General features: G+C 35.5%; 1 protein-coding gene and 1 pseudogene across 1 annotated transcript; one reads left to right on the top strand and one right to left on the bottom strand.

The window, feature by feature from the left end:
* Window positions 1-18344: 18344 nt before the first annotated feature.
* Window positions 18345-20313, top strand: LOC120183397 (annotated as a pseudogene).
* Window positions 20314-23580: 3267 nt separating this feature from the next.
* On the bottom strand, window positions 23581-26509 carry LOC120183396 (inositol transporter 4-like). Its single transcript, XM_039188104.1, has 6 exons — window positions 26263-26509; window positions 25989-26059; window positions 25527-25862; window positions 24986-25093; window positions 24296-24901; window positions 23581-24191 (listed from the first exon to the last, which is right to left on the bottom strand). The coding sequence occupies exons 1-6, from the start codon at window positions 26396-26398 to the stop codon at window positions 23667-23669; spliced, it is 1782 nt and encodes a 593-aa protein (XP_039044035.1). The 5' UTR covers window positions 26399-26509; the 3' UTR covers window positions 23581-23666.
* Window positions 26510-26754: the final 245 nt, after the last annotated feature.

The raw sequence follows: 26754 nt of genomic DNA, 5'->3' as shown, positions 1-26754 counted from the left end.
TCTTCCGTGAAGGCTTAAGACTGACCTGTTTCGAAGGTCCAACCTGAAAATCAAACATTACCAATCATTAATGTATGTTTGAAAATATTATATTCAAAAATTTAGAATTTGATAAAATTTCTGAAAATCCATCTCCATCGCGAAAACTTGTCTGGAAACCATTGGATACGTGAATCTGCTTTGGCTCAGTTTTCGTATAAACATCATTCTTTTCAAAATCTCCAAACCAGTTATGTTCATCTCAATGCTTCAATATCTTCAATCTTCAACTATCCCAGGGAAACCTGTAACTGCTTAAGTCATCATGCAATTATGAATGTCATGATCCTAATCATGCCTAAAATGTATGCAATTATGCAATTCAATGTGTTTTTCTCTTCAAAGGAACTCTATCTCCTTTTGATCGATGGAACTCGGTTCATCTTGGGTACAGAACATTTGACCAATTACCCAGTAACAATCTCATTTCGTATCTCTCGGCTTAACAGAACCTTGACTCTTTCCTTTCTTGAAACCCGCCAGTGCCCATGACCAACTTCTTGATCAATGACAATCTCTTTGGGTCTTCTTATCATGGCTGAGATTTTCTATGAATTCCAAGGTTTTAGCTTCCCGTAGCCACACAAGCTTGCATGTTTAAACCATTATCAACTTCAGAATACCTGTATTTTCCAAAACCTTTTGTACAATAATACAAAATGATCTCATATATTTCAAGTTAAAATATATGTTTTAACTTTTCAAAATGAGATGCTTGCCGAATGGGAAATTAACAAAAAAATACATCTCTTTATTTATATAAATACAGAGAATTTTAGGCAACTAAATGACAAACTTTTAACTCGGAAAAACAAAAGAACAAAAGAATAGGCATCTTCAAACATCAATAATGCAAATGCTTTTGAACTGGCACGCCGTTAGAATGACTCGAGTACAGCTTCTGTCGAAAGGATCTCCAAAATTATGATGATGCTTAAGAGTGTGAAGCTCTTTCACATCCAAAATCAATTCAGAACCTTCACCATGCACAAATTATGAATTTAAAACTTAAGCCGCCCTTTACGGGTTTTCAACTTGAGACCTCCTTTGGTTTCAAGACGCCTTTACGGATTTTCATCTTGAACCCCCTTTATTCTTTTCTTTTTTCATCATTTTTTCTTTTCCTTTTTCTTTCTCATTTTTTCTTCCACTTTCCCTTTTTTTTCTTTTTCTTTTCATTTTGCTCTTTTTTCTTTTTCGTTTTCTTCATCATTTTTCATTTTCTCCTTTTTTTTATTTTCATTTTTTTTTCATTTTCATTTTCTGCATCATTTTTATTTTTCTTCAAGTGAAATATCTCTTAACAGCGTCGGAATTCACTGGATAGGGTAATTAAGATCTGTCCATTTCGGTTAAGACTAGAGCTCCCCCAGAAAAGGCTTTCTTGACAACATAAGGTCCTTCCCAATTGGGCATCCATTTTCCTCTGAAATCCTTCTGAACATGCAAAATCCTTTTAAGCACCAAATCTCCCTTATGGAATTCTGAAGGCAACTTTTAAGACAGCTTCCATCCCATAAACCAAAGAAAATGGAGTTACCCCAGTTGAAGTCCGTACTGAAGTTCGATAAGCAAACAGAGCAAAGGGCAACTTCTCATGCCAATCCTTATAGGTCTCAGTCATCTTCTCTATGAGCCTTTTGATGTTTTTATTAGCCGCCTCTACTGCCCCATTCATCTTTGGGCGATAAGTGGTGGAATTATGATGCTTTATTTTGAACTGTTTACAGACTGAATCACTCATCTTATTGTTTAAATTCAATGCATTATTGGAGATAATCCTCTCTGGCAAACCATATCTACAAATGATCTCCTTATTTAAAAATTTGCATATTGTAGACTGGGTAACATTTGCATAAGAAGATGCTTCTACCCACTTGGTGAAGTAATCTATGGCTACCAGAATGAAGCGATGACCATTTGAAGCTTTGGGCGAAATTTGTCCAATAACATCCATGCCCCACATTGAGAATGGCCACGGAGCTGTCATTACATGCAAAGGATGAGGAGGAGTATGTATCTTATCTCCATAAATCTGACATTTGTGACATTTTCGGGCATAATTGATACAGTTTGTTTCCATAGTTGACCAATAATACCCAAATTTCATAATCTGCCTAGCCATAACATGCCCATTAGCATGGGTACCACATATTCCCTCTTGCACTTCTTCAAGAATCAGTTTGGCTTCTTTCGCGTCCACACATCTTAACAAGACCTGATCCAGACTTTTTTTGTATAGAGTCTCACCATCAAGCACATACCCTGATGTCATTCTTCTAATGGTTCTCTTATCATTCTCAGTGGCCTGTTCTGGATAACTCTAATACCTTATATATTGCAAGATATCATAATACCAGGGGTTTCCATCTTCTTCCTCTTCAATATTAAAACAATGGGCTGGATACTCATAAGCTTTCATTTCAATGGGCATCATATTTGAATGCTCGTTCATCTTAAATGTCGCTGCCAGTGTGGCCAAGGCATCTGCCATTTGATTCTCTTCTCTGGGGAGGTAATTGAATGTTACTTCTTCGAATTCTTCAACAAGATCCATAACCAACTTACGATATTCTACAAGCTTGGGATCTTTTGTCTCTCATTCTCCCCTGAGCTGGTAAATTACCAAAGTTGAATCCCCATACACCTTGAGCATTTTTACTTTGCGTTCAACAGCAGCTCTAAGACCTAGAACATAAGCTTAATACTCGGCCATATTGTTAGTACAATCAAAATTAAGCCGACTGGTAAAAGGATAATGCTCTCATTCTGGTGAGACCAAAATTGCCCCGATTCTATGTCCCAAGGCATTTGAAGCACCATCGAAGTTCAACTTCCAATATTTACTAGTGGATGCCACTGTTTCTTCTACCGAAATGGGCATTAAATCCTCATCTGGTAAATCAAAGCTCAACGGCTCATATTCTTCTGAAACTCTACTTGCAATGAATTCCGCTATAGCACTTCCTTTAATTGTTGTCTGGTTTACATACTAGATGTCAAATTCGGACAATAGGATCTGCCAATGAGCTAATCTTCCAGATAATGCAGGCACATCCATTAGATATTTTAAGGGATCAAGCTTGGATATAAGCCAAGTAGTATGATACAACATATATTTCCTAAGCCTTCGGGTAGCCCATACCAAAGCGCAACACAACTTTTCAATGGGTGAGTATCTAGTCTCACATTCAGTGAACTTGTTATTGAGATAATAGATAGCCCTTTCTTTCTTCTCAGTTTGGTCACGTTGCCCCAGCACACACCCCATTGAATTTTCATAAACCGACAAATAAAGGATCAATGGTTTGCCTGAGATGAGTGGCGCCAAGATTGGAGTACTCGACAAATATATTTTCACTACTTCAAAAGCTCTTTGACAATCCTCACTCCTTTCCCCTGAGTTATTCTTGCAAAGAAGGCGGAATATGGGATCACACTTTTTCGTCAGCTGTGAAATAAATCGAGCTATATAATTCAATCTCCCCAAAAATCCTCTGACTTCTTTTTGTGTTCGTGGGGCTGGCAAGTCTTGAATAGCTTTTACTTTATCTGGGTCTATTTCAATTCCTTTTTGGCTTACTACGAAACCCAACAGCTTCCCAGATGTCACCCCAAAAGTACATTTATTTGGGTTGAGTTTTAGCTGGCATCTTCTTAGTCTTTAAAGAGCTTTCTCAAATTCCCCATATGTTCTTCCTCTGTCTTAGCTTTGACAATCATATCATCGACATAAACTTCTATTTCTTTATGCATCATGTCGTGAAATAACGTCACCATGGCCCTTTGATATGTTGCCCATGCGTTCTTCAGTCCAAATGGCATTACTTTATAACAAAACGTTCCCCACATGGTAACGAATGTCTTTTTTTCATATCTTCAGGGTTCATCTTAATTTGATTGTAGCCAGAGAAACCATCCATAAAAGAGAACAAAGAATTTCCAGCAGTATTATCCACTAGTGTGTCTATATGTGGCAAAGGAAAATTATCTTTTGGACTAGCTCGGTTAAGATCCCTGTAGTCAACACACATTCGAACTTTCTCATCCTTCTTCGGTACTGGGATGATATTCGCCACCCATTCAGGATATTTGGGCACTTTAAGAAACTCGGCATCAAATTGTTTCTTCACTTCCTCTTTAATCTTGAGCAGCATCTCGGGTCTCATTCATCTCAGTTTTTATTGTACCGGCTTATGTTCAGGCTTTATTGGTAGTTTGTGAACAACCAGTTCTATATCTAAACCCGACATATCTTCGTATGACCAAGCAAAGATATCCTTGTATTCTCGAAGCAATTCTATCAAATCTTGTCGACCTCCAACTGACAGAGTGGTACCAATCTTTACTTCTCTCTTATCATTATCTGTCCCCAAATTCAAAATCTCAGTAGACTCTTTATGAGGCAGAATCTGCTTATCTTCATTCTCTACCATTTTCAGTAATTCAGAAGGTAGTTCACATCCCTCATCATCATCATAATCCTTGATTTCCCCTTGACATATAGGCTTCTCGAAATCAATCTACAGGTCAGGGTCATTAGCATTCATATTATTGATATCTGAGTTCCTGAAAAAATAATGAAAGAGAAGATATATATATACATATATACATATGGGAGGATCTTTTCCCATATAAATAAATAGAAATAAATAAATACATACATATATAAAACAAAGAATGAATGAATGAAATGCATGGGAGAATGTTTGCCATTTGGAACTAACATAATGCATCTTTTATTGAAAGTAAGAAAAAACAAACAGCTTAACCCTTTACATAAAATCACCTATTGCCCCAGGGTATGAACAACAGGGAGAAAGTTCTAGTTCATTACTCTGTAACAGATTTGTAAACTACATGCAGTTCTTCCGCGATCCAATTGTTCAACACGAAGCCCGGCGGTGCAAGATAAATGCCCATAGCTCTCATTTCCTCAAACTCACCATCAGTTATAACATTAATGCCTAAATCTCCCAAGGCATTCTCAACCATCATTTCATTATTCCTTGAATTCCCTTGAAACATATGCCCCCCAGATATGAAAATGCTGCTCAACGGCGAGAAGGTCATGGGTTCCTAGCTAAGGTCTTCACCAGCCAATCTGGCCTTTTTCATTTCCTGACCCTTCTTAATTCCCCTCAGCTTATCCCTCGGGGTTGGCTGATACCTCAAACCAAATCGATCTCTTTTAGTAACAGTGCATATTGGATTCACCGGTCCTTGTAACTGACTTCCTAACCCTTTCCCAACTTTTGCTCCTATTTCAAGGGTCAACTTGAGTCCCATTTTAGTACAATTTGACAGTCTAGGCTTTAGTATCTTCTTGCCTTCAGCCACAAACGTAGCATTGACAAACTCCAACGATCTGAAAGAACACTCGACCGCTTTCTCATCCACTTCAATGTATGGAGCAGTAGTAGAAACATAAGCAATAATATCCTCTTCAGCATGAATACATATCAACCTTCCATCAATCACAAATTTCAGTCTCTGGTGCAATGTGGACGGAACTGCACCGGCTTGATGAATCCATGGCCTTCCCAACAAACAATTTTACGTAGGCATAATGTCCATTACGAGAAATTCAACTTCATAAGTTGCTGGACCAATAGTTAGAGGAACATCAATCTTGCCCAACACTTCTCTTTTAGTCCCATCGAAAGCTCGAACCACACTTTGACATGTTCTCATAAGTGTGCTATCTAATGGAAGCTTCTTCAGAGTCACTAAGGGCATCACATTCAAAGTCGAACCATTATCAACCAAAACCCGGGACAACACATGCCCTTTACACTTAACTGTGATATACAAAGCCTTCTGACTACCAATCATCCCAGAAGGGATCTCATCATCAGAAAAAAGATAAAAAATTATCAGCTTGTATATTGGAAACTAATCGGTCCAACTTTTCAATGGGTAACTCTTTCGGAACAAAATTCTGGTTCAAAACCTTTAACAGAGCATTCCTATGGGCCTCTGAACTCAAAAGTAATGATAAAACAGAAATATGAGCAGGCAACTTGTGTAACTGTTCAACAACATTGTACTCACTGTGCTTCAGAAATTTCAAAAATTCCATTGCTTCACTCTCAGTTACAGGTTCGTTGATAACGGGTTTATCTTCTTCTATCTGCATATCAACCTTTTTCCCCTTATCAACCGCAACCTTCTTCTCAGACTCTTTAGGTGGATTAAGAGAATAACATCTACCACTTCTGGTAAAGTGTCCCACCTCATCTACTTCCTCATTCTTTTTTGTTACATCTCCCCATCTGGCAATCATATCTCCAAGGCACTTGTTTATTATCCCGATATGAGAATGGAGATGGAGGTGTAATAACCACTTTTGGAGCTACCTTTTCAGTCAATCGATCCTTGGGAGTAATGATTAGGGGACAACTAGAATTGTAAACCCCTTTAGATGATCCTTCTGAAGCTCACACTTTCGCTTCCTCTTCTTCAGCAATCTCTTTAAAGAACTCAATTTTTTTACTGTCCATCATGTCTTGTACCAAAGATAAGAAGTTAGGACATTGCTAAATACTGTGTCCTTTACTGTTATGATACTGACATACATCTCCACTGTTAAACTGTTCACCCATTAAAATGGGCTTCAACAATCCTACCTTGACCATCTGGCACCACACCCAACTCATGGGTGATACCACATCACTAACATTCCTTACAATTTTCTTTCTTTTCTCTTCAGTAATCGCGTTAACCCCTACCCCTGCATGGCTTGGCAACGGATTCTGAGTTATATTCGGCTGCTCACTGTCACCAAAGTTGATGACATTCCTCTTTCTCAAAGCTTGGACAACCTTCTTAAAAGCAGTACAATTCTCAATGGAATGCCCGGGATTCCCGATATGGTACTCACACTGAGCACTAGCATCATACCATTTGGGAAAAAGAGGTTGTATTGGTGTCACGTGATACGGTGAAACCACATACCGATCATACAAAATCTGAAATAATTCCTTATAGGTAATCGGGATAGGGTCAAATTGAGGTCTCTCTCTCCTCTGGTCCCTTGCCCCTTGTCTATTGTCATTTTGTGTTGATGACCCTACTCCTTGAGGACGGGAAACAGTGATGTTATTATAATCGTACTGCCTCACATTACTGACTTCATTTTCCTTTTTCCTCATTGGTGGCCTCTTACTAGACTCTTCTCCCTCGAGTTTTCCACTCTTAACCGCCATTTCAATCATTTCTCCCACCGTAACTACATCAGTAAAACTTCGATAAGGATTACCGATAAGGTGTGAGAAAAAAGGAGCCTTTAAGGTATTGACAAAAAACATATTTGTTTCCTCCTCTTCCAATGGTGGATGGACTGCACCGCTACATCTCTCCATCTTTGAGCATATTGCCTAAAACTCTCGATAGACTTCTTTTCCATTCCTTGCAACATCATCCTGTTGGGCCTAACATCTTTTACATGTTTGTATTGCTCAAGAAAGGACTTAGCCAAGTTTTTCCACGATTTAATATTAGTTCTACTCAGCTGGTTATAGCACCGGATTGCCGAGCCAGTTAAGTTTTCCTGAAAGCAGTGTATCAACAATTGATCGTCCCCTATGTATCTGGTCATCTTCCTAAAAAACATCGTGATATGCGCAGAAGGACACATGGTACCATCAAACTTCTCAAAGTCAGGAACCTTGAACTTTGGAGGCAAAATCAAATCTGGAACTAGACTTAATTCCTTTGCGTCGAATCCATAGACACTAGTATCTTCCTTTATGGCTCTGACTTCTCTTTCTAGCTGCTTCCATTTCTCTTCCAGCAGATCATTTTGATTTTTCTTGGCTTCTTCATTAAGGTCCAGAACTTGATGATATTGATGTTCTTCCTGATACGAACTAGATCCAGGTTGTACGTTAACAGAAGCACCGATTGGATTAATGTGCACCTTCCCGACATGAACATGAGTCCCTTGAACGTTCTGAAAATTGCTCTGGGGTGAACCCTGGAGGATAAAGTGGGTCCTCAGTTATACCTTCTGGCATAGGGTCTTTCCCATGTTCAGGATTTCTTCCAGCCAACATACTCGTAAACTTGGCAAACATCTCCTTTTGGGCATTGATCATATCTTCTTGCATTTTCTTGATATTATCTTGTAACTCCAACTGAGCCTTCTCAATTTGGGCAAGTTTGTCCTCCATAACTTTCTTCCTGGTTCTGTAGGTATGCTTGGGATTTTCCAGTATTACTCTGTCACAGAGTCATTTTGTTATCGCTGATATTTATTAATGAATATGAAATATATGATTATGAATGAATAAAATATGATGCAAAAATTTAAATGTAATAAAATGCATATGCAAAATGCAGGGTGTTGATCTTGGAACGACTCCTTAGAACAACTCTTTATATTAGAACGACGTTCAATTACAAAGTTGAAACATATCACAAATAAATCTGCACCATCTCTCCTATTTATTGTACGTGTGCTAGCAACTCCACGATATTCTGGTTCTCTTCAGCCTCAGGATCCAGTTCTTCAGTCACATCAGCAGCTTCCTCAGATAAAATGACCAAATATTGAGCTATTCTCCGCGCGTGTCCTAGGTAACAAGCAATAAGGTCCTCTCTTTGCTTAACTCTCGCCTGAGCTCGCTCCCATAGAAAACGCCACTGTGTATCCCCCTCATAAGGAACTATCGATAGCTCACTAGCTTGCCTCTAAAAATCTTGAACCATGGCTTCAAGCTCACTCACTTGTTTTTTCAGACTTTCAACTTCCCCACGGCTTGAGCTACCTTCCCTGCTTCGGTATCGTCATAATGCAGTCTCTAAACTTGAAATTTTCTCTTTCAACTTCTCATTCTGGGCTTGACTCTCTTGTAACCGCTGCTCTAAAGAATCATTTTCTTTCGATAAAATCTTCACTTAGTGCCTGCTTTGCTTGAGCTCTTCTTGACTCTCTTCGGCTACTCTTTTGAAGCTCGCCACCTCTTGCCTCAATTCGACAGACTTACTCGAGCTAGAACCTGTCTAAGCTTTTACCATTCGTTGATAAGTTGACCGAAGATCGTCAAAATCTAGCCGAAGTTGCTTCTCTACTTTTTCAATTCGATCTGCTCTACTCTTCTGAATGTCAATCTCCAATCCCTTTTGATACACTTCATCTTCCAACTTCTGCAAAGTCATTCTCCATTGTCTCCGTTCTGCTTCGAAATCGCGCTTAGCTAACTCTAATAAAGATGGCACTACTCTCAACTGTACTTCCACAGGCTGAATATTTTGAGGATTCACTATCAGGATGTTGTCATTTACTCGACCGCTTCTCCACTGCTCGTACTCTTGAGATAACTCGAGATCATAAGTGAACAGATTCACACGACGAGTTTGCTTCCAGGCCTCAGTAACCCCTTTAACTTTACCCTTATACTGATCTCCTTTGAATGCAAAATCCGACCCTACCAAGTCTCATGTGGCTGGAATGAACTGCCTTGACCCATACTGTCTGGAAACTAGTAGCGGTGCATACCTAACAGAACCCCATATACCTGGAAAAGGAACCCAATCTCGCTCTCCACATCGGTAAAGTATAGCCGAAAAGACATTCCACAAAGCTCGCCACAAAATATCACCATCTCTGATATCCTTGAAGATGACCATCTATTTTTCTTCGGTGAAGCCCCCAGGCCATTCTTTAGAAAGAAAATCCTTCAAAGGCAAAAACCCATCTAGAAATACTCGTCATGGTGCCTTTTCAACATGTTTGAAATGACTCAGAATCCACACTAGCAGCAAAGGCGCACACCCTATAAAGCGTCATTCTCCTTCACGCCTACAAGAACTCAAAGACCGAAACGTCTCAGCTAGAATGGCTGGAACAGGATCTACGTGCTTGTCTAATCTTTCAAACAGGTCAACGACTGATACGTCTACATATCCTAACACCTTTGGAAAAATAACGAGCCCATAAATCCCTAAAGCAAACAAGTAAAGCTTCTTTCTCTTATCAGGGTGATGAGCAATTACTTCTTTCAGAGCGGCCCAAGAGATGCACTCACTGTCTCCCTTCTTCTTAATGTTTCTGACTACCCAATCTTCACTCATTTCGGTCATCAATAGTAATTTCTTCTTAAACGAAGGAGTGACTGGCAGCTTGGTATAGATTCTATCTATCTGGGACCTCGGACAACGGACCAAAGCTTGATACTCCTCTATCGTTGGTGTTAGATCCACTCTACCAAATGTGAAACAGCTATAAGCCGAATTCCAGAACTGCGCCAATGCTCTAAACAGATTTCGGTCAATAGGAACATCCAGAAGATAAGGAATATCGCCATACAACTGATAAATCATCTTCTTATCAGCTGCTTCCCATCTTCCTCATACCTCTCTTAGCTCACTCAGATCATTCTGACGTACGTTGATGTAAGTGTAACCAAATAATTCTGACACATATCCAGGCATCACACTGTCCCCATTGGTCAGTTGGGACTGTTCCGACCACCTCAGAACATCAGTATTGTCCTCAACCTCTTTCTGAACCATTCGTTCCATATTACTGGCCTTCTATATGGACATCGATCCCAAATCAACACCATGTAATGGATAGTGCAATGCAAAACAGAAAAGAAACAAGGCAAAGACAACAAAAGATTCGTTAGTAAACATAAAGCAAATAAGTCGGGATAATAATTTGTTCAAGAATCCTACCCACACATGCTGGCTACCCAATCATGCTTTATCAGATCCTACCCAACATGATATCTACCCCCATGCCTCGTTATTCACAAAAATAAATCCTAACCGCATGATATCTAATTCGCATACTTGTTCAAAAAATAAACTTAACTGTATGATATCTAGTTCGCATGCATTTATTCGAAAAACAAAAATAAATAACTCAAAAAATCTTTTCCTTATGTACCCTCCTCACGGGATCCTTAAGGTTCGGGTTTGGTTCAACCTAAGTTCAGGCTCAACGTTCACTATATGCCGGATTAGGTTCTAAAGTAATAGGTTCTCGAATTGTCCTTGTCGGTGCCCCTTTGGGCTACCGAACCCTCAATCCTGGCCTATCATAGGCTTTAGGGGATCGAGTTCAATTTCGAGGGAACACACCTCCTTATGTCCGTGCGGAGGTGAATACCATCACGAGGACCATAAGGCGTGAGCTCCAGGAGCGATCCACTATCCCATGCGGAGGTAAAAACCACACGAGGGCATAGTCTCTCACTCCTACTTAAATAGGACAGAGCGGGGTTTTAGCTCATGTCATGAAAATGCAGCTGTGCAGTGTGCGAGGAAAAGCGAAAAAAAACACAATAAAAGCACTCAAAATCAATTCCCAAAACACACAATTATTCTGAAACCATTAGCAAACAAATTAGTACAACTATTTAATTGTTAATCGAATTAAATTAAAGAAATCAAAATACAAACAAAACTTATTAAAAACTAAAGAAGGGATCAAAAACCAAATTAAAACAAATTTGTAATTTTCAATTGCAAAGACAATTAATTAATCGACTATCGGCCTGACTCTCTAAAAAAAGGTCCCCAGCGGAGTCGCCAAGCTGTCGAAACGATTTTTTTCTAAAAGGTGAGAAGGTGAGATTTTAAAAAACCACATTAATTCTTAATTATCTCTTTTTAATTTAAAAACAAATGCTATTTGAAAGACCTCTCGTTTCGAAAAATTTTGGATTTCCTTTATGATCGAAAAATACGGTTCGAAGAGTCGCCACCAATCTTTGATTAGGGTGTGATTGAGCACCCAAAAATGCTTTGTCATTTTAAATAAAAATTAATTTTAATTAAAACAACAAATTGAGGTCTGCGTTACCAAAATCCGAGTTCGGGAGTCGGTTACGTGTGGGGAAGGATTAGCACCCCCACAACGCCCTAAATCGGTACCTAGTCGATTAATTAACGTCTTTGCACTGAACTTTACAACTTCGAATTTAATTTGATTTTTGATCTCATAAAACAAAAATGTAAATTTAAAACATTCAAAAGCACTCAAATAAATTAAATTGAAATTACCGAGTCGTTTTAGAAAGATAAAGAATATTCGATTATTTACAAATATCGAGACCAGATCTTAAAAGTTATAACAACCTTTTCTCGATAAATTTAAATAAACTAACATTTCCTTTTCTTTCGTTCCCAAAATTTAGAGTGATGGATCAATTTTTAGGTGTCACTAATGGAATACACTTTTATTTTAAAATCATTAAAAGCGGACCTCAAATCAGTTATGACTGCCCACTTAAAACAATTTTAAATTAAAAGCATATTACCCTTAGTCCAATTATGTATTATGTTGAGTTATGTAAATGAGGTTTCATACACCAGAAATTAAAGATACATGCAATTAAATCTACATGGTTTTATACCAATTAAAATAATAAAGATATTTGAAAAAAAAACAAGAATACATTATATAAATACTACCAATACTAAATAAATAAAAAAGACAAAGTACGTACATACATGTAAACATACATCCCAAAATTATGTGCAAAATATGTGTTAACATACCAATGCTCATATATCCCACTATTCAAAGTTCACGGGATTTTTAAAAACAAATGCATTTATACATACATATAATACGTATCTAAATAATTTAAGCACAAACAAACCCATGCATATATTTCTGTACATATACGTATTTAAAATGGACCACCATGCTAAATGACAAACAAATAAAATAAATACACTTGCGAGATTAAAATGCATGTAAAATAAAGAAACTAAATCAAAAATTAGAAAGACCTCAAACTGAGAACCAACTTGCATTAACCTCAAAACTAAATTGATCCCTCACTTAATAAGCCCAATAACAAAAGAAACACAACTCTTGGCCTATATTTGCTAAAATCAGAAACGTTTTGGCTTTAATAAACATGGTTTAAACTTGATTTTAACCCTAATATCCCATTACATTAACTCTCCTTCTCCACTGCTGCTCAGGTTTTCCTCGTCATTCTCCTTTTCATTTGCACAGCCAAAAAGTTCAAGGTTTTCACACTCATGACACCGGCAGCCTCCTCGGTGGTTACTACACTCCACTCCGACCACTAAAAGCTCTACAGGAATCCTAAACAGCCCTGTTTTTTCTCTTCCATCCTCAACTTTCGGTCACTCAAGTTCTCCATCTCACTCTCTTTCTTTTTCTTAAATGAGAAAGCCACTCATAGCCCTTCCTCGTCACTCTCCGGCTCCAACGAGGAGTTGAGTGACTACTATACAACTCCATTTCAAACGTAGTCTCTAAATCATCCCTCTTTGGGCCTTACAACCCACAAATAAACACAGATTCTACAAACCCAAACAACCCTAACCGAGATACTATAAGAGCGTTACCTTCGACTGTTAAAGACGTTTACTTCTTTCGATGAAGGCACAAAGGCTGTTGCCGGGAGCTGAGCTCGGTTCTTTGTTGTTGGGCTACCAATATGGCTTTGATCTCCCACTAATTGAGCACTTTGAGTTGGACCTATAAAAATAAAATATTTAGTTAGTATTTCATAAAGCCCAATCAATATATGTATATTTTTAACATTAATTTATTTATACTATATATAATTATAATACGTATAACATATAAATACCCTAACAATTTATTTAACTAAACAATATTAATTAATAAATCTAACTAACATAAATATAATTACTAAAATATAAAACCAAATAAAAACCAAATGACACCCCGGACTAATCGTGAGACAGGTTCATAATGATGAAACCATTCTCTTCTTGAGGTCGTGTGATATGTTGCTCCCGAATCAATGAGCCATTTATCTGCAAATCTTTCTCTACCTTCTACAGTGGTTGACGCTTCACAACATAGAGCATCTCCATCATCTGAAGTGTTTGAGTATTTTCTTGTGGATTGAAGTTTTTATATAGACTTCAACAATCATTCTTCAAGTGACCATTTTTTACACAGTTGTAGCACTTTAAATTCTTCTTGCTTCTTGACTTTGATCTACCATGTCTGTGACTGATGCTTTGGCCATGTTCTATTGATCTCCCTCTCATCGTTGTCAACGCTTCTGCTAGTTGTAGATTTACTTGTATGTCTTCCTTGTTCTTGCGTCAATTTTCTTCTTGTAGAACAACAACTGCAAGACTAGACTGGTGACATTACTATTTGTCAAGTTAATGATGAGTTGATCATACGAATCAGGTAGACTTTAAAGTAAAAGTTCAGCAAGTTCTTGTTCTTCTATTGTACATATTAAGGATATAAGCTGAGAAAATAAAGTATTCAGCGTGTTTAAGTGCTCCATCACTGAAATAGATTCTGGCATCCAGAGAGTGTACAATTTCCTCTTAAGGAAAATTTTATTGTGCAACGATGTGGCCTCGTACAATTTGGTGAGATGATCACATATCTCTTTAGCTGTCTTCTTTTCCTCAATGCTTGACAATACTTCATCTGCTAATGCTAGATGAAAGTTTACCATAGCATTCTCGTCTATTTCTATCCATTTGTTGTCATCTGTGAAATTTACCGGTCTTTCACTGATAGTTGTTAGACAACCGTCTTTCCTTATGACGGCCTTCATCTACGATTTCTACAATGAGAAATTTCTCCCATTACATTTTTCAATATCAAATTTTGTTGTTATAGCTTCTATTACAGATAACTCCCACTATTTCACTATCGTGAATAGTTCTCTAGAACCTTCAAAAAATGGGTAATACTTATGTTGGAGGATTCACCTTTTGGTGGCAACCACATAGACAATAAGTAGATATTACACACTCTAATCTGGCTCGGATACCAATTATTGTGGAATACGGCTATCGGATAGAGCAAAATCGCAACTGATAATTTGAGAAAATAAAAATAAAGATAAAGAATACACAAAATTTACCTGGAAAACCCCTACATAATATAGGGTAAAAACCACGGTCAAAGGTAGAAGAATTTCACTATGAGAAAATAGGAATTACAACTTCTCTCGATCTAACAAAGCGAAAATAATGATAATTCTCTCTTGATAAAAAGGAGAAAACAACTCTCGAGAAACTCTCTAAATTCTCTAGTATTGGGAGAAAGCTAGAATGATTTGGGATGGTTTTGAAGCTAAATGAGCTAGGATATTTATAATTGAAGCTTAAGGACTAATCTTATAAATACCCTAAAGTCCATGGACTAAATTTGATATTTTACCATTGCCAAAAAATAAAAAATTTCTACAGCCTTTTTGACAAATGCACATCCGGTGCATTTATTGCACCGAAAGCCACTTTCCATATTTGACTTTCATCATAAACCTCCATTTTGTTGGAAGAATTTTGCTTGAGTTTGATTAACTTTCTTCTTTTATGCAAATGTATAAAGAATGAGCTAGGAAAAGCAAGAACAGAAGACTGCCAATGACTGCAAGAATTAAATCATGCAAAGGTTCTTCTTTTTCTCACTAGAAACGAATCATTTATATCAAATTACTTAGGAGGTTTACTGAGAACAAGATGCAATGTTGGAAACATTGAAACCTTGCAATATATCCACCAGGTAAGTTGATGCAAATCCCTTCGCCTTCACAAGGGTTGTGATGAGCCATACACTCATTGATGTCTTCAATAATCAATATTTCAATATTATGTGTTAGCTGATAGTAAACAATTTGCTAGATGGCATAAAAAACATACATATATACGATGAGCGAAAATGATTCTCAAGATATCGAACTTAGAATTTGATGTCAATTAGGAGCTGAAGAAGTTGCTTTTGTCACTTTACTAGTCTTGGATGACTAAAGCATGGTACAAGGTTGATATCTTTTAAGCAAGATCTTGGTCTAATATGAAAAAGTGAGAGTTTTAAGATTATCTACAACAAATTTGTCAATTTATGATAAAATTTCTATATGACATTACGTATATCGTCACAAAACATACTATTATATGAAGTTTTTTTTTATTTTCGTCATATTTATTGATTAATGGTATATCTTTTATGACAATTTTAAAAATGGTCATTGATTTTTGTCACTATATGTTTGGTGCCAAAATCTTCCCACCAAATTCTTTGGTGGAAAACCTTTTAATGACATTTAGATAAAATAATGACGTTGTAAAATCGTCTCCAATGAAAAACATGTATTAGTGACGATTTATTATAATGACGCTTGAATTTGAATTAGTGACGTTGCATATTTGTCACTAATAAGTTTTATTCGTGACAATTTAATTTGTCATATTTTATTATTGTCACAAAAAATAGTTTTAGCATGACGAAATCAATTATTTGTCACTTGTTTTTATCTCTCTTTTTTATATGACAATTTTAAAAGACATCACGAAATTATGTCAGTTAATGTTTAAAAAATAAGATAATCTAACAACCTTATTAAATAATGCAATTTATAGAGTTTTTTGTGTTTTTTTATTTTATTGACATTATTCTATATTAGATTATCTTACATTCAAAATTTTTTAGAGTAAAACATAAAATAATAAATCGTTAAAAAGAAATGGTCTAGAAGCTAGGTTGTTACAAGTTTGTTAGTCTATCAGGTTCTTAACAACATAGCGGCTTAACAACTAGGTGGTTAGGTGGTTTTCTTGAATAGAAAATCGTTGTAAGTGAGTTGTATAAATACAGTAGTGTAGACTGTGATGATATAGTGTTATTGATGGAATGAAGTAAAGAATATGTTTCTTTCATCCTTTCTTGTTTTCTTCTGCAATATTCAACATGTCAGTACCATGAATTATCATGTTAGCACTGTAATGTTCAGGGTGTTCAAACGGGTAATTCCGTTAACCGATAGAACCAAATTATCCAAATTTCATTAACCGAATTCTTTTTCACTTTAACCATTAACCAAACTGATTTTTTTAAAAAAATTAACTGAACCGAACTAATTTCGATTAACTGAATTAACCAAAATTTATAAATAATATATATTAAATACTTAATATTTAATATTTTTGATTTACTTGATTAATTCGGTTGAAATCAAAGTTTAAATACCCTAAAGCTAAATAATATATATATAATATTTAATATTTAATAATTTCAATTAATCCAATTAATTAACCGATTTCGAACTTAATTAACCAAAATCAAAGTTTGAAAAAATTATTAATCGTTAACTGACCAAACCCAAAATTAACCGACCGATTAATCAACCGAAATTTTAGTTCGGTGGGTTAATTCAGTTTTAACCAAACAGTAAACACCCCTAGTAACGTTCAACATCGTAAAAACATTGGTTAAAAGATCATATTGAGTTTGTTTGTTTTTTTAGTTAGAGTAGCACATTAAATGGAAAAAAAAAATTGAGGACCACATTATTTTATTCCATAAAAAGTAATCTTGTATTTTATTCAAAAGTACAATGGCCTCGTGTGTTTTTTCCAAAAAATTTTAGTTAGTCATATGTTGTTTGATAAATCATCAAGAAATTAAGTACATAATATATTTATTTTATTCCTTAAAAAATAATTTTTTATTTTTATTTTTCTAAATTTTAATATTATTTAATATGTTTTATATTACTTTTAGAGCACTGGTAGTCCCTAAATTTTAAAAACACATGTAATTTGGTCATCAAACTTTTAAAATTTACATTGAAATCATTAAACTTTTAATTCAATTAAAAACTTACATACATATATATATATACTAATAAAATTAAAAATATTAATTAATAGTTGAAATTTAAATTTTAATAATTTTAAAATAAAATCAACACTTTAAAAATATTTATGTGCTATTTATCTTGAAATGAACTTAGAAGCTAGAATAGGAATTTAGAAATCAAATTTAGACATAAAATGAAAGAATATTTAAGGCTTAATATAAAAATAAGTGTCTACATTTTACTTAAAATTGACTCTTGGTGCCTAATTTTTTGTTAAAGATAGGCATCTATGTTTTTCCGTTAAACTTTTAGGTGTCTACCATTAAAGAACCATTAAATGATATGTGTCAAGTTTATATTTATATTTTTTAAAATAAAATATTATTTTAAAAATTTTAAGAAAATTGAATGTGGCATGTGTAACTTAACGATAAGCACTTAAAAGTGTGACAAAAAAATATTGGCATTTATTTTTAATAAAAAAAACTCTTTAAACGTTAATTTTAAGTATAGTTTAAATACTTATTTTTCTATTAGTTCAATATTTAATAATTGAAGAAAACATGAGAGCAAAACGAATGCCTTAATATTGGCCTTAATTTCGGCCCTTTATATATAGCCCATTTCATCCATTATTTTTCACATTCAATTATTTTTATTCTGCGATTTTCTCTCTCCCCAAACACATTCCCTAAAATGAAAAAAGAAAATAAAAATAGAGTTGTTCACGAGGGTCCTCTGAGAAATTTCCTGGTTCTGTCTCTCCTCTGATCTGGAAAGAAATCGACCCATCACATAGTTTCCAAAGCTGTTCAAATCGTCGGCGAAATTGTTGAAGAACTGAAAGTCTAGGATGGCCTCCACATTCAACGGCGATAAAACTGCTCCATTCTTTGGTTTCCTCGGCTTTGCTACTGCCCTCGTTTTCTCCTGTATGAGAGCTGCGTATGGGACGGCCAAGAGCGGTGTAGGAGTGGCCTCGATGGGAGTGATGATGCCAGAGTTGGTTATGGAATCAATCGTCCCCGTTGTTATGGCCGGTGTTTTGGGTATTTATGGGTTGATTATTGCTGTTATTATTAGCACTGGGATTAACCCGAGGGTCAAATCTTACTACCTTTTCGATGCTATGCTCATCTTTCCTCTGGTTGTGGCCTCACTGGTCTTTCTGCCGGCATGGCTATTGGAATCGTGGGCGATGCTGGTGTTAGGTATTGTCATCTAATTTGCTTGGAATCATTTGTTTTTGCTGTTTTGCATTTCAAATCTCTAGAACTGAAAGGTTGTTTGCACGAATCAAATTTCATTTGCTGCATAGATATTTTCGAAGCTGGTTATAGTAGTGAAAATGTGAATGTGTAATTACTGTGATTATGAGCTTCACTTCTCACATTCACAAATTCTGATAAAACTATAGTGGTAAACTTCTTGTCGAGTGCATTCAACCTTGGATCTGCTGGAATCTTACTTGGTTCACAAAATGTAATCTATTTCAATTCATGTAAGGTATGTGGAAGTTACAAAGATTAAAAGCTTCGAAAGAGAACATTTTTATTTTCTTTTAAAATCTTGCTGATGCTTCCAGAGAAGCTGAGAATTGTTGCTATTGAATATAGAATATAGATCCGTCATACTTTATTACAAAGCCTAGAATTTCTTGGCCTCGATGGGGTGATGAGGCCAGAGCTGGTTATGAAATCAATCGTCCCCGATGTTATGGCCGGTGTTTTGGGTATTTATGATTTGAATGATGTAGCGAATTTAAGGTTCCTATTTACGAATTTATATTTCTTCTTGATTTTTTATTTCATTTCTTTGATTTTGAATGTTCTGGCTGCTAATTCTGATTGCTTTAAATTTCCCCCTTGTTCATCATGATAATAATTCGTCTTCATGTTTTGATTGTTAGGCTTATATATTTTATAGATGCAAGCATGCCTGCATAGACCGTCATTTTTTTGTTATTCGTTGCACGTCTATGTTTGAGATTAGGAGTTTGTGATTTGATTTGTGATTCAACCATGATTAAATGATGCATCTCAATTGTGTAAATTCTAATCTAATTAGCAAAGTTCCCATAGAATTTGGATGTGACTCCCTATGATTAAAACCTTCATTTTCAACCTATTTTGATATTCAGGATCCTTGCTAGTATTTTTTTTTTTTGGAATTGTATATATGTGGTAAAGCCATAGGCTCATGGTTCCATCCTTAAATTTAGTTTCTTTTGAGTAGATATGAATCTCGTATTGAAATATGCTTGGTGGGTTTTGTTATGTAATGAAATTTTTACTCTTTTTTTATTTCTATAATAAATTATAAATTATGTTTATACATGTTTATAATTGAAGAGGAAGTGTGAAACTAATGCGAGAGTTAGAAGAAATGTCAAGTTAACTCCTAATCAAGGATCTCGGGCTTTTGTCGCTAGCCGATATGCTATGGTAAGTTGGACACTTTTGATATTTATTTTAAAGTTTATTTTTATTTTAAAGTCTAATTTTTATTTTTTTAAATCATATAGCGCAACGATGATGAAGAACCAAATAAGATGGATTTCTTCAAGGCAACTCATTATTCAAATGACAAAGGATGGACAACATCTGAGGCACAAGCAAAATATGTAAGACCTCACAAAATTAAGTATTAAATTGTAATTTTTCATCTAAGGATTATTTTATTTATGAATGACTTTTTTTAGGAGAAAATGGTGGAGTTGCAATCAACTCCAGTTGAAGGAGCAGAAAATATGTAAGCCTTGGAATCGCAACCGACTCAAGGTTTGGATTGAGATTGATACTACGAAATATTCCACAAGTCATATTATTATCATATTATTTTTATTTTCTATAAACATTTAAACATTTTTATATTTATATAAATGAAATTATTATGCTTTTATTGAAATTATTATGCTTTTATTGAAATATTTGTTTAAATCTTATTATTTTGCAATAAGTGAACTATTTTTTTATTTAGATTTGCTTAAATAATTTTATTTTAATATATATTGTCATTAAAAAAGTGAATATTAGTGACATTATATATGGTGACGTTATGCATAATCATCATTCATAATATTATTAAGTAACGATATATTCTGTCACTAAAAATGTGACAATATCTTTTTCGTCACATATAAGTTGATTTTAATGCATTATTTGTGATAATATAAACTATCAATAACGAAATCTTATTTAATTTAGTGACGTAAACAACTGTCATAGAATATAAATTATAAAGTGAGGTTATACATAAACATCATTCATAATATTATTAGGTAACATTTATATTATGTCAGTAAAAATTTGACAATATCTCTTTCGTCACATATAGGTTGATTTTAATGTATTATCCGTGACGATATAAATAATCAATAACGAAATTTTACATAATTTAGTGACATAATTAGTCGTCATTGAATATTAATTATATAGTGACGTTATATATAAATGTCATCCATGTTACTATTAGGTGACGATATACTACGTTACTAAAAATGTGACAAATTTCTTTTTGTCATGTATATAATGAAATTATTGTGTTATTGGTGACAATATGAGTTATTAATGACGAAAATGTACATCATTTGATGGCAAAAGTAATTGTCACTGAATGCAAATTAAATTGTGGCATTATCCATTAGCGTCACTATATGTTTAACAATACATGACGATAACACATACATCGTCACTTTTGACATTTAGTGACACACTTAGGGTGACGATCGTCGTGACATTGACTTTTACGTCATAAAATACATTTAGTGACATAAATTAAAGTTTTAGTGACAATAATCTAGATGTCACTAATAAGAAAATTTGTTGTAGTGATTACCATACCTTGACATTCTGAGCTGAGATAAGGGTTCCCTTCATAGCCATGTTTGCAACTGCAACGATAACTTGGACCACAGTTTGGATCATACTCAACACAGTCGCTGTTCATCCCTTCGCAAGCATATGTATCCTTACTTTTTTCTGCTTCCTCACAAGTCTCATTGCCTATAACCCAATCAAGAACCATGGAGGAATTTTCTATCTTCGATGTGGAACAACGATCAAGATCCGATTCCTCAAACGTGTAGCTCTCTTGGTCCGCAACGAAACCATATCCACAACCATTAGGCCTGGAGACGTGCGATTCGTTGAACATATTCATGATCGTCGAATCGTTAAGAAGGTTAAAAAAAGTTATACCGATTTTTTAACACCCTCATAAATAGAGGTCTGACAGCAGCCAAGCCCAGAGCAAGAGCCGTCAGTAACACCCTCGAGGTTGTTGCCGCACAGAGACAAGCAGCCTGTCGTGATGTTTTCATCTCCAAGGGATAACATACCTATGGAGTTGCAGCCTTTGACGGTCAACTTATTTAGAGCGTTGCTGAAAACGAACGGTGTATCGGTCAAGTTGATGATGGCTTCACTCAGAATTACACTTCCGTTTCGATGGAACCCTTTGGCACTGACCACAGGGCTCCTTACACGAACCTGATTGTGAGCAACGGATATGTCGACAACTTCGTATTGAGAAGCCCCGAAGTGTAGGAATGGTTTGGGTGGACTGTAGGAAGCATTGCAGGTTATTTTGAAGCCGTGCATGAAACATTCTTCTCCGATACCGAAAGGATAATCAATTGTGAAATTCCCACAGCTCCGTTGGCAGCCGGGCTTCGGGTCTCCTGCTGCCGATGATAAGAATAATGCCAAAACAACAATGGACCATGTTCGAAACCTGAGCAAAGGATGCTGAGATACAAACATTTTGTCCTAAGCAGGTAAATAAAGTTGGCGAGCGTTAGTTATTCTTATATAGTGCAAGGAAAGAATAACATCGGCGGAAAACGAAATTGATTAAGGGCGTATAGCCAAGTGAAACGAAAGTTCCGTCGGTCAGCGATGATAACATTTAAAATTGTATGTTCTATGTCCAGACAACATTTCCAAGAAACATCAACGTTACTAACCTCAACCATGTCAGTGTGTACATTATCCCTTTTATTTGCAACCCTTAAGAGTTATTGAATTACGCACCACTGGTATATTTTGGATTTTTCATTTTATCTTTTTAGAGTTGAAAATTTTATTCTTAAAATATTTACACCTAATAACTGTAATCATATATATTAAGTATATAAATATATTATAATATTTTAAATCTGGCTGATATCACCTTGTTTATATATATATTATGATATTTTATTTCTTAGGGTTGAAAATTTTATTTTTTAGGACAATATCACCTTGCTTATAACATAAGGTAAGGTGATTGTATAGAGCACCTGTCACGTTCGATGAAATGGAATCTGGCCATGTAACAATAAAAAAACAATGTATACACAATACTAATCAACAAATATAGTTTTGACCATAAAATAATACGTAAACTATGTTTGAATTTTTTAACCAAGAAAATTCTAAAAAACAAATCAAGTTTAACCATATTTTTAAACTCCCTTTGACAATTTCAATAATATAAAAGCTTAAAAAATACTTAAACTATACTTAAAATTTGACTTTAAGTGTCTAAAATTTTTTTGTAAAAATAAATATATAATGTTTTTTTCGTTATACTTTTAGGTACATACCGTTAAAAAACCGTTAAGTGACACATGTCACATTAAGATTTTTTATTTAAAAAATCTAAAAATATTTTTTTAAAATGAACATGACATGTGTCATGTGTCACTTAACAATTTTTTAACGGTATGACCTAAAATTCTTTAAATACCAAAAATCAGCTTTGAGTATAATTTAGGCACTCATTTTTATATTAAGCCTAATTTAAATATAAAAATATTTATATTAATTAACCGTACATTTTAATAATACAAGTTGAGATAAGTAATTATATATTAGATGTTTTTAAATTAAATATAAAAGTTTGAATAAAAATAAGATTTTTAAACTTTTTTATACAATTATTTTCGCTATACTTGGATTGAAGATTAGTACTTTTTATTCAACAATACAATAGTAACTGAATTACAAGGATATCAATGACAAAAGTTATCGTCGGCAAACTGATCAGAAGGACAGATTCCAGTTAGCTGGTAGTTCCTTCGTCAACCCTTGTTTCGGCATCAACCTTACCCTTACCCTTTTCGTCCTTAGCCTCTTTCGAGATTTTCCTAAATGCTTTTGGCCGATAACCGGCCAAAAGCAACTTCTCCACCTCCTCGAACTGCAACCCTTTGGTTTCGGGTACGAACCAAAAGATGCAAGTGAGTCCAATGACACAAAATAAGGCAAACATGAAGAAAGTGCCGGAGGAGCCGAGTGCTTTGGTGAGCGTCAAGAATATCTCGCTCACGATGAGATTCGACACCCAATTCGCAACTGCAGCCAATCCTCCTCCGAGACCTCTGTACCTTAATGGATATATCTCCGAGTTCACTATCCACGGGACCGTTCCCATCCCGGGGGAGTATGCTATGATGTACAATCCTAGGAATGCTACCGCTAAAAATCCGAATCGGCTCGGACAACCATCCTTGTACCAGGTACGACGTTTCTCGCGACATGAAGCCCTTAGATCATCATTCAATGCCAAGCATGCTCCGGAAGTATACTTCGAAAAGAAGGCAGAACGGATATGTCCAATGTCAGCGATTAATGAAATTATGTCAAATTTGAGGGACTAAAACTAAATTAAACCAAACAAATAATACTCACTTTGTTTACTCCATTAGCACAGAAACCACATTCAGCTCTCAAGCAAGACATGCAGTTCCATGATGTTGGGTTATTAGCATTGACAAAACTCAAACATGAAGAATTCAGGGCATAGTGTGTGGATTCGAATTGATCAATTTTCGGAGAATGCATGGCGGCTTGAGAGAAGATAATCGACAACGCCAAAAGACAAGCAATGATTCCGATCATCGAAAAAATCATCATCCTCCTCCTCCCATATCTGTCCACAAAGGTCATGCTGACAATAGAGCCGACAGCATTGAGACCGGAGGTTATGAGAGAAAGTGCCAATGCCGTCTTGTTTGAAGCGAATCCGGCGAACTGAACTATGCTGGGGCTATAATACATGACCGTGTTAATGCCGGAAAACTGCTGAGCCACTTGAACTGTCACACCGGCATAGAGTCCCCTTCGGACAACGACATTCTTAAAAGCACCCTTCAACTTTTGCCCTAGACTGTCCCCAATGGCATGCTCATTGGCCTTTTCGGCTTCTACTGAGACTTTCAAAGCATACAACTCGCCTTCAACTTCTTCAGCAGGATATATTCTTTCTAGAATGGACTTGGCCTCGTCTACCTTGTACTAAACATCAACACTTATTATTATTTGGTCCAAATCCGTTGCTAGTCCCTGTACTAATGTTTTTGCTCTTACAAAAGCTTTTACCTTTGTGTAAAGCCACCTAGGAGACTCCGGAAGTGACAACATTAACACAAACTGAACCGCAGCAGGGACTCCTGCTACTCCAAGCATCCAACGCCAGGTTCCTGTAACCTGAACGCGCAAAACGAAATATTAATTAATAATGCTATTAATATATTATATTTTAATTTTTCAGTTAAGTTAAAATTTAGAATTTCATCTCTTTACAATTACATTAAATTTTAGAACTTTATACAAGATCAAGTGAAATTTAAGTTGATCGTGTATAACAAACAACAATTAATAGTATTAATAATTTAGACTTAATAATAATAATATAAAATAAAATATTTTGATGCATAGACCGTATGAAATTTAGGCTCCACGATGTTATTTCCAGTATTTAGGGTTTAGGGATTTAGATATGGTAAGATTTAACCATTTTATGGTTTGGTATTTTAGGGTTTAAATTTTAAGGTTTGGGATTAAACTAAATAAAGTTTTGAGCAGAAGGATTAAAATTATAACTAGACCTATTATTATGAATACGGCTACGACGACATACATGAGTGAAAGCCAGATTGATACAGTAAGACAGAAACTGTCCTCCTGTGATTAGCAAACCATTGGTGCTAACAAGTGCACCTCGGATCCGAGCAGGTGAAGCTTCCGAAATATATAGAGGTGCGGTCATGGAAGCCATCCCTACACCGAAACCAACGAAGATTCTTCCGAGGATAATCATCCATGGTGCCGGTGCCAATGCCATCACTACTGCACCAACAAAGAACAGAACATCGGCTACCAAAATTGACATTCTTCTCCCGAACTTGTCGTTCATCCACCCTCCCAATCCGGCTCCAACGATAGCACCAGCTACAGCCATACTCACTATGGTTTCCTGACATATAATGTAATATTAATACAACCGACAATGCCCGATGATGTTACGCTTAGAGGGATCAGGTGGTCGGGTATTGTGTCACTTATTCTCGTATAATGATCAGACATTATTGTTTCTTCTTACCTGTAGCCATGTCTTCCTATCAACTTCACGAAAGTCCTCACGGATATAAAGTAGTGCACCAGAAATCACTCCTGTAATACAACATTTGTGGTTGATTTCAGGTTAATTTCACCATAAATCCCTGTGAGTTAATGCTGAAATTAACTGTACTAAATTAACAAAAGAACTCGATTGAAATGACAATTTAATTTTACGATTCGATCGGAAGCTTTTTGAAATTTAAGTAAAAAATTAATAGAATTTGTTAAATAGTTTAAGGAATGTCATGTGTAACCTGTGTCATAACCAAAGAGGAACCCTCCAATGCCAGCAGACAGTGCGAGCCTCATTATATAAGGTGTCTTCCATGTTGTCTTCCAGCACTCGGTAAACTGTGTCTTGCCTGGTTTTGAGATACCATGTTCCACCATTTTTCCTGACACAGCAAACTCAAAATCTTCCTTTGCTCAAAAGGGTTTCTTCAACAATTATCTATAATATAATCCAATCATAATCTAACTTCAAGTTCTAAAGCATCTGGAGAATTCAGTTTGTAAAATAAATTAAATCAAACAATCAGAAGAGAATTAGATGAGAATTTTTGTCCTAATTGAGAATTAAACATGCAAATTCACTCTTCTTTGGATGAAATAATAGAATTCAACCATTAAAAACAATGGGAGAGATGAAAAGCTAGCGTACAAAGTATTGGGATAAACTAAACAGCTGATAAGGATAAATCCCTAATTAATAATATAAAACCGGCTTTAGAAGACAAAGTCGCGTA

Source organism: Hibiscus syriacus, unplaced genomic scaffold, assembly GCF_006381635.1.
Source record: "Hibiscus syriacus cultivar Baekdansim isolate YM2019G1 unplaced genomic scaffold, ASM638163v2 tig00112761_pilon, whole genome shotgun sequence".
Taxonomy (NCBI): Eukaryota; Viridiplantae; Streptophyta; class Magnoliopsida; order Malvales; family Malvaceae; genus Hibiscus; species Hibiscus syriacus.
Note: the sequence above shows the minus strand (reverse complement) of the source record. Positions and strands in the feature narration are given on the sequence as shown.

Excerpts from the sequence above, each read along its gene's own strand:
- LOC120183396 (XM_039188104.1), bottom strand. The coding sequence starts at position 26,398 with ATGGTGGAACATGGTATCTCAAAACCAGGCAAGACACAGTTTACCGAG. Across the intron at positions 25,094-25,526 it reads TCAATCTGGCTTTCACTCAT|GTTACAGGAACCTGGCGTTG; the intron begins GTATGTCGTCGT and ends TTGCGCGTTCAG. Across the intron at positions 24,192-24,295 it reads GTGCTAATGGAGTAAACAAA|TATACTTCCGGAGCATGCTT; the intron begins GTGAGTATTATT and ends TTCTTTTCGAAG.